This window comes from Habropoda laboriosa, unplaced genomic scaffold (assembly GCF_001263275.1).
Source record: "Habropoda laboriosa isolate 0110345459 unplaced genomic scaffold, ASM126327v1 scaffold801, whole genome shotgun sequence".
Classification (NCBI taxonomy): Eukaryota; Metazoa; Arthropoda; class Insecta; order Hymenoptera; family Apidae; genus Habropoda; species Habropoda laboriosa.
Genome location: NW_017101026.1, coordinates 160,078 through 167,779, shown reverse-complemented (window position 1 = coordinate 167,779; position 7,702 = coordinate 160,078). Strand labels below are relative to the sequence as shown.

At 54.7% G+C, this 7,702-nt stretch overlaps 4 protein-coding genes across 4 annotated transcripts in view; 1 reads left to right on the top strand and 3 right to left on the bottom strand.

The window, feature by feature from the left end:
* Window positions 1-2,115, bottom strand: part of LOC108577864 (platelet glycoprotein V-like) — a 2,249-nt gene extending 134 nt beyond the window's left edge. Inside the window, exons 1-7 of the mRNA XM_017941080.1 lie at window positions 1,856-2,115; window positions 1,580-1,730; window positions 1,424-1,495; window positions 1,221-1,364; window positions 742-1,129; window positions 409-668; window positions 19-352 (exon numbers count right to left, since the gene is read on the bottom strand). Of these exons, the coding sequence (XP_017796569.1) occupies window positions 19-352; window positions 409-668; window positions 742-1,129; window positions 1,221-1,364; window positions 1,424-1,495; window positions 1,580-1,730; window positions 1,856-2,102 (1,596 nt within the window). The 5' untranslated portion in view covers window positions 2,103-2,115. The remainder of the gene's footprint in view (window positions 1-18; window positions 353-408; window positions 669-741; window positions 1,130-1,220; window positions 1,365-1,423; window positions 1,496-1,579; window positions 1,731-1,855) is intronic.
* A 327-nt stretch (window positions 2,116-2,442) lies between these two features.
* On the bottom strand, window positions 2,443-3,398 carry LOC108577907. The gene is made up of 3 exons (XM_017941134.1): window positions 3,240-3,398; window positions 2,772-3,065; window positions 2,443-2,698 (listed from the first exon to the last, which is right to left on the bottom strand). The coding sequence occupies exons 1-3, from the start codon at window positions 3,259-3,261 to the stop codon at window positions 2,640-2,642; spliced, it is 375 nt and encodes a 124-aa protein (XP_017796623.1). The 5' UTR covers window positions 3,262-3,398; the 3' UTR covers window positions 2,443-2,639.
* A 278-nt stretch (window positions 3,399-3,676) lies between these two features.
* LOC108577862 lies at window positions 3,677-4,987 on the bottom strand. Its single transcript, XM_017941079.1, has 2 exons — window positions 4,399-4,987; window positions 3,677-4,319 (listed from the first exon to the last, which is right to left on the bottom strand). The coding sequence occupies exons 1-2, from the start codon at window positions 4,985-4,987 to the stop codon at window positions 3,769-3,771; spliced, it is 1,140 nt and encodes a 379-aa protein (XP_017796568.1). The 3' UTR covers window positions 3,677-3,768.
* Window positions 4,988-5,696: 709 nt separating this feature from the next.
* Window positions 5,697-7,702, top strand: part of LOC108577861 (cilia- and flagella-associated protein 43-like) — a 4,784-nt gene continuing 2,778 nt past the window's right edge. Inside the window, exon 1 of the mRNA XM_017941078.1 lies at window positions 5,697-6,004. Within this exon, the coding sequence (XP_017796567.1) occupies window positions 5,697-6,004 (308 nt within the window). The remainder of the gene's footprint in view (window positions 6,005-7,702) is intronic.

Below are 7,702 nucleotides of genomic sequence, written 5' to 3'. Positions count from 1 at the left end.
TTCGCCGGTTGGAACGACGTGCTCCACGGGAAGCCGGGGGACCAAGCCCCTCATCGACGCCCATTGTCCCTCGCACAGCTCGTGAAACGTTAGACGGAGCAATAGTTTGCCTCCGAGGGTACCCGGACCCCTGCAGACCGCCCCTGCTCCAAACTCCCAGACACCCGAGTTCTCCTCCGTCGTCCCGGAATCGTTCGTCCGAGCCAGGTACATTCGCTGCAGCCACAGGGCCAGATAAGAGGCGGCGCAGTCGCAGTGCCACGGGTTCCTCGCCAGACGAAGCTGCTCGATGGACGGAACCGCGTCCAGAATTCGCGGTGGCAACGACGACAGGTAATTCGACTCGAGCTGCCTGAGATGATAACCACATGTATGCAGATTCTCCAACCACGGAGATTCTCCACTCACAATTTCCGCAGATTAGGCGTGTCCTGGAATAGCTCTGGGTGCATCGTTCTCAAATGATTCGAGTGCAGAAAGAGGGACGTCAAGTTGGACAAGCCGTGAAACGCGCCGCGAGGCAGGCTCTCTATGCCGTTCGCGTACAACACCAGCCGCTCCAAGCTGCCGGAATTCGAGAACAGCCCGGGCGTCAAGTTTCGTATGCGATTGTGCCCCAGTTGGAGTTCCTTCAGCTCGGCCAGACCGAGAAACGCCGACGAATCGATCTACGGCCAGCGTCGTTACTCAGATTAATGTGCAAACAGTGCAGACGGTCTGTCTGGAATCGTCGGTATTTACTCGAGTTATCTTGTTGTTGGACATCTCGAGAGAGCGCAGACGTTCGAGCGGAGCCAGTAAATTCGCAGATATCTCCGTCAACCGATTGCCTCTGACGTTCAACTCGCGAAGGAAGGTCTGCCTTCGAAACAGCTCCTCCGGCAATTCCTTCAGTCGATTCTCCTCCAAACCGAGGAACTTTAGGTTCGTCAGATCGTGGAACAGCTCGACCGGCAGGATCGACAGCCGATTCTTCCCCAACAACAGCTCCTCCAGCGTGCTCAATCCTCGAAACGTTCCCGACGTCAAGCTCGAGATGCGATTGCACGAGAGATCGAGCAACACCAGAGAATTCGTGCTCAGGAACAGGCTCTCCGGCAGAGTTCGCAACCTGTTGGACGACGCGTCCCTGCGTCGCGGCAGAGTGAGGGGGCGGAAGGGAAAGGGTGAAAAATCGATCTGGATCGTTCGGCTAGTAATTCGATTAGATCGTCACTCACAGTATACGAAGATTTCGCGTGCTGAAAAACTGTGATCGTTGCAACTCCCTCAGAAGATTCTTGCTCAGTCTGACGTGCGTGACGGCTTGCAACGAGAAGAACAAATTCAGAGGGAGATGCTCGATCGAGTTGTCGCTGAGATCTCTGAAACGAAGGACGAGTACCGCTCGAGGAAAAGAACTCTAATCGAACTCCCTACTCACAGATGATTCAACCGCGTCATGTCTAAAAACGTGTCCCTGTGGAGCGCCGTCAATCGATTCCCAGCCAGGTCCCTGAAACCGTCCCCCCGTTTCGATCAACAACTCTACCGCTCTACTCTGTCGCAAATCGAGGAAGGCGACGATCGCCGGGCTTACAGTTTCAAGACGTCTTTAGGAACGAGCTGCGCGGCAGGAAGATCCAACAGCTCCTGCCTCGAACAGGACACCGACTTAGTCTCCGGTTGACATCTACACGGTCCCTCCGCGCAGACCTCCCAGTCCTCCGCCGCGGATCCCGTCTGCCATACTAATCACCGATTCGCGCTAATTCGCTAGAAAGAAATATCTGGAGCGGGCCAGGGGGAGAAAAGGGGTAGCAGAGGGGTAGAAGAGGGGGAGAAACCATCGACGAGAGAAAAGATATACGCTTACCAGGTTGCTCCACCGCCCTGAGCCTTCTCTCGAGACGAGACAGGCGACTCTCGAGCTCCTCGAGGATCGAAGCTGCCGCGACGGTGCCGTTCGTCGATACCGGCACACCAACTCCGGCCACTGTCCCCGTCGCGATCCCCATACTACCGATCGACCGTTCGAAATTCGACTCGAAACGAGCGCAATCGCGCGGCGACACCTCGAGAAACGCCGTCGAGAGCAGCACGAGCATCGAGCAGGAGATCATACTTCCTTCTTTCTCCAGGCACTTGCCACGCTCGACTCGTCGCGAGCCCACGTTCCACGATCCTCCTCTAACTCGCTCCCTTGCGCACTTTTCCTCCGGCCTGCATCCTCGTTGATAGGTTGCTGCTTTTCGCGTAACGTTTCCAAATTGACAAACAATGGCTGACGTGACCGCGAGTGCGCGCCTATCTACCACTTACCGTAATCGTTCCCGCTCTGACCCCCGGTACGTGCCGACCGCCGCCGTGCCTCCGCCGAACCTACGCACTATCTATTATTTCCTATCTACATACTAGGAAACTCTCTCTGTCTGTCTGTGTGTCTCTCTCTCTCTCTCTCTCTCTCTCTCTCTCTCTCTCTCTCTCTCTCACTCTCGTTCTCTCTTCTCGCAATCCCTTTTATTTCCATTCGAATTTTCCAGCATCGCTAAAACTATAGGCCGAGCTCGGCGTTACATAAGCATGAACGATGATTTCGCGCAGCAGTCGCAGACTCGAAGGCGGACGATCCCGGCGAGGAGGTCAGGAGTTGAGGAGGTTCAGGACAGCCTTACGCCGCTCGATCCTGGACACTCGCCCTTGTTCTTCGCCACCAATTCTGTACAGGCGTTAAGAATACACGTGTAAAGGTCTGGCTCGCGCGTCGTAGCCGATCGTTCGCGCACACTTACTCGTTCCCATTTCGCAATTGTACACGTCCAGAGCGCACTGGCTGCCGAACGTTATCGACTTGACACTGGTGTCGTTCGGGTCGTGGACGCAAATCGGATCGTAGTTGTCCCAGCAGTCCTTCCCGCACTCCTTCTTCGTCTTCTTCGCCTCTTTCGCCGCCTTCACCGCCTCCTTCACGTCCTTCGAAGCTGTCGCCGCCTCCTTGATCTCCTTCGGCTCCTTCACCTCTTTGGCGGCCGTGTCGGACGGCAGAGCGTCCGCCCTCTCGAGGAAAGCGAACGCCACCACCAACGCTAAGCCAAATCAACCGATTAATCGGCAACAACCGAGGAGCACGAACGTGCCGCGTCTCGCGCGGCCTTAATTCGTCTCTTGTTAAACCGATCAACCCGAATCCCTCCCCCGTCCCTCCTTCGGAAATTTCGCGTTCAACCTGCCCTTAATTGTCTCGGTGCTGCTTCACTTACCCAGCAGAACGATCGACCTCATCGTGACGCTCCCTCGACGATCGCTGGATCCCCTACCTCTTTCGTTTAGACCGATACTACGTGTGTAGGTACACAGGTGGGTGTATACACGCACGGGTATGTACGAAACGAGAACGACTGGAACGTCGTAGCCTCTACCCAACGTATTTATAAACGGACACACCCCCACCGTCCGTTTCTCTCCAGAAAACTCGAGAAGATCGCGAAGATCACGTAGCGGCAATTTTCGAAATTGCTCCCGCCTCCGCTCTTCGCCGGCGGAATTGCTAAGTGTCGCGAATTCGCTGGAACTGGAACGAGAATGGAAAAAAACGGGAGACGCCGCGCGTCATTTCGACGATAATCGTGTATCTCTTTATTTTTCAAGAGGACGGAGCGAGCGAATCGCAATAAATACGCGACGGGGGACCCGGGGGATCGCGAGCAAACTTTACGGTCCGTCGATCCCGCCGCAGAACTATTCGAGAAACTTTCCTACAACTATCAACTGCTAGACTACCATTTATTCTTATTCGACCGGAGAAAGTTGAGACTTTGCGCGGGAACGTCGCGTTTCCTCCGCGACGTAGCTCTGCAGCAGTTGTTCGTAATCCGGCCAGGCCTGCTCGCGTGCAAAATCTCGTCGGACTCGACATTCGAGCGTCGAGCAGTTCGAGCGTCCGTGTTCTTTCAGGGCGTCGTTCACCACCGCGGTTAACAGATTCAGTCGTTCCCACGCCCTCGATTCGCCTGTTGGAAGAAATTTACCGTCGATCGTGCCGCGTCCCTCGTCCTCGTCCTCGTCGTCGTTGTTCGTGCCCCCTTTGTTACCCTTTTTCTTCATCTCCAGCTTGGGAATGAAGAGCAACAGGCAGATCACGGCGATAAATTTCACGATCATCTTGAAAATGACCAGCTTGAGGAGAATCTTGGCCAAGGTGAAAGCGTTCAGTTTGAGGGCGAACGGCCAGGAAAAGTCGACGGAGGGAAATCCTAGGTGCACAGGCACCGGCTCTGGCATCCCGTGGGGTACTCCGTGCCCGTAAGGAACGCCGTAGCCCGCAGTTGCCGGTCCGTACGCTGCAAAATTCCCCGTTAGAATTTCGCGGCCGTGAAACGTGTGCTAGTGTACTACGCGATACGATACCTCTCGCCTCACCTTGCTGCGACGACGGATAGGATCCACCGGCGGAAGCGTAGTCTCCGTAGGCAGAGTAATCGTTGTAAGGTGCCCCGTAAGAGCCTCGCGGCGGTGGTCCGTAAGTGTTCTTACCACTGGCAAAGTCCCCGGACGGCCGACTTGGCAGAGAGTACGAATCGCTGGGAACCGTCGAAAACGAATCCCGATCCTGAGGAGCGTAGGATATTCGCGAGGAGGCGGTAGAAATCTCGGATCGTTCGTTGGCAGCGTACACCGGCCCCTGCTGCTCTTGTTCCTTCCTTCGCTGGAACGATCCGGCATTGTTCGGTGCATCCACCGCGATGATTCCCTCGCGCGGGTCCGTGCTGGTACGAGAGTGCCTCAACGCTTCTAGATAGCTGTCCTTGGTACGCGTAAACGGTCCGCTCCTCGTCGACGGGAGATTCTCCTCGCCCGTTCGGCCCTCGATACTCTGTCGCGTGCCGTCGGTGATCGAGGCGGTACTATTCGCCGATTCGAAACTACTCACGTGACTTATCGTAATATACAACAACCCGAGAACGAGGGTGACGCGGAACCCTTTGCCGTCGTCCTTTTTCGCGATCATCTTGATCCACCTGCAGGTTCGAACGCAGTCACGCGCGCATGTACGCTCTTATTCCTCGAGACCGCGAGTTTTCGAGTGACAACGAAACAGCTCGTGCAAGGGAACGTCGAAGCTTCTGTCTTCTCCCCTCGAAAAGGCGCGACGTCGACGCATATTAAGCGAGTAACGGTCCTCTAGCTCTGTATTCGAGGTTCGTTTTCGCCTCGGTGGCCCGTGTCGCGGAAAGGCGTCGACCAATTGCTATGCGTTCGGCGAGGTATCTCGATAACGGTCTCGCGATTCATCCAACCACCTACTATCCACTGGCACACTTGCCCGGAAATCGGTCACCGCGTGCCGACGCGTCTGTTCACGGAAAGGGAAATTCGCCGATCGATCCTCCCACGTAGGTTTCCCAGCAACGCCAAACAAACGGGTTACGTTCGCGTCATGTCGTTCACCAGCGTGGATGCATCGTAAGGAAACTCTCTTCGACTCGCTCTCTCTCTCTCTCTCTCTCTCTCTCTCGTCCTTTCAGATGGGCGAAACTTCGAAACTGTCGCGAATTCGCGATCGTCGACAGGGAAGTGATAGCAACAGCGTCGGGCATCTACGTGAGCTTTTACGACTCGGGGAGCGGAAGGACGCGAGTCGAGCGATTCGACGGCGGTGAAAGAGGAGACGGCGCGTGCTGCCTCGCTGGACTTTCGGTGAGACTACTTTCCTCAAAATGTTCCTCGATCGTTCCTCCAACGTCGAACGAACCAACTTTTCTCCCAAGGTGGCGTCGATCTTCTCCCTGGTGGAGAGAAAACCCAATCCGAAGATCTCGATATTCGCTTATCCAACGATCAGGAGGATCAGTCTCTGCGCTAACAGCCAAGAGGCGATTGGTTACCTCTGTTGCACGTTCGCCGGTACCGAGTACTTGCTTGCACAAACCACCTATCCGGACTTTAGATTAATTGTTTGGCATTGGAGCACAGGTGAACGGCTAGCGACGATAGAGGCGCGGAACGTCGATTTAACCACGATCGTGTGAGTAGGTTAGGGAGTACATTTACCTTTCCTTCGATAGTCTTCGACGGTCTAATCTTTGCAGCTGCTCGAAGGATTTGTCGCGGCTCGTGGCACAATTGACACCATCCACCGGGATGCTGTCCGTCTACCGCATTCTGGCCTGCTCAAGAATCGTTCGCCTCCACCGCTGTCTCGAATCTCGCTGTGAACGCAAGCCTAGGATACTATCCTGCTGCTGGTTCTCCGAAGCAATTTTGCTCTGTTGCGACGAGTTCGGCAACGTTTGGTCCGTCGATTACGACGAGACGGAGGAGGAACGTCGAATACAAACGATTTTCAGGACTTTTCAGGACGAAGAAAATGGTCGATTGCGAACAAATCCCGTACTCGTGGCACATGCTGGAGGAGTGCTGATAACGATCGATCTCTCATCCACGGAACGTGATCGCGACGTTCAAGCAACGGTATACCATTCGCACTTCGTACGTCAAACTTTCCCCCCATGGTGAAGTATCCACTTAGTTTTACAGGAAATTGTCGAAAGATCGCAACGAGAAATGGAGCTCGATCTGGTCGATTTCGCTACCGTCGTACCCGAAACACGCGGAGAGTGTTCCTCGCCGAGATAGAATCTTGATCCTCGGGGAAAATGGCGATCTCTACGAAATATTCGCACCGTCGCACCATCGTCCACCTCGTCTCGAGTTTCTGCTACGATACGACGCACCATACAAAACGATCCTTCCGCTATCCGGCCCACATTTCGCAATTTTGAATCGAGCCGATCGATTGACGATTGTCGACGCTTCCACGGGGAGCCTCGTCTCTTCGAAGGAACTAGCACACCATGGCACAGGTCGGTACAGAGGAAGAGCAGAGAGAGAGAGAGAGAGAGAGAGAGAATATGCGACGTGACGTGCTTTGCAGTTGTCCAATTGATTTCGCATCCCTCCTTACCACTCCTGGCAAGCTGCAGCGACGAAGGAAATTGCCTTCTCGTCGAAGCTGATGCGCCTTCTTCGCCAAAGATCGCCAGCTGTGTTCATCTGCAGAGGGAGACGTTGGATCGCGTCAAGTTTTCCGAAGGAGGTCGATTGCTCGGAGTCGCCGCATCTTCGATTGCTCGTCTATTTCTGTTAACGTCGAACGCGAAAGTCGCAGTTTGCTTGAACGTTCGTCGAAAGGTAGGAGGAGACGGTACGACGCGTTACACCTTCCAACCGTTCGACGCTCGCCGTTCAAACTTTTATACGGCAGGTGGTAGATTTTCTCGTTTACGAGACGACCAACGACGACCAATCGGCGGCGAAGGTACTGGTTCTCGTCGGTGAATCGAACGACTCCTTAGCCGGACGCGAGATCCAAGTATACGCCTGTAGATTTTCCGGCGACTTTTACGAGCACGTAGATCACCAGATGAAGCTTTCGTCTTCCTTCGAGAGTCTCCACTACGGAAGAGAAGGGAGTCACGAAATATTAGGTGTTCCTTGTCTCGCGAAGCAGCTGTATCGAATCGAATTAAAGGTAAGCGGCGACGTATCGCGATCGTCCCAAAGTAAAATCGTACAACGTGACAAATCTTTCTCGAAGAACGACTTTCGAGAAGCTGCGCGCCTGGAGGCTCTACCCTCGCTGCACCAAATCAGAGGCATCGCTATCAGCGCGCATCGTCCGTCGACGAATCTGCTCACCTGTGGTTTCGACGGTCTGATCGTT

What these genes read in the sequence shown, in the direction of transcription:
- LOC108577862 (XM_017941079.1), bottom strand. Translation starts at nt 4,987, where the DNA reads ATGATCGCGAAAAAGGACGACGGCAAAGGGTTCCGCGTCACCCTCGTT. An exon ending in CTATCCGTCGTCGCAGCAAG is followed by an intron (nt 4,320 to 4,398) that starts GTGAGGCGAGAG and finishes GGAATTTTGCAG; the next exon opens with CGTACGGACCGGCAACTGCG.
- LOC108577907 (XM_017941134.1), bottom strand. Translation starts at nt 3,261, where the DNA reads ATGAGGTCGATCGTTCTGCTGG. An exon ending in GAGGTCGATCGTTCTGCTGG is followed by an intron (nt 3,066 to 3,239) that starts GTAAGTGAAGCA and finishes GATTTGGCTTAG; the next exon opens with CGTTGGTGGTGGCGTTCGCT. An exon ending in CAATTGCGAAATGGGAACGA is followed by an intron (nt 2,699 to 2,771) that starts GTAAGTGTGCGC and finishes ACGCCTGTACAG; the next exon opens with AATTGGTGGCGAAGAACAAG.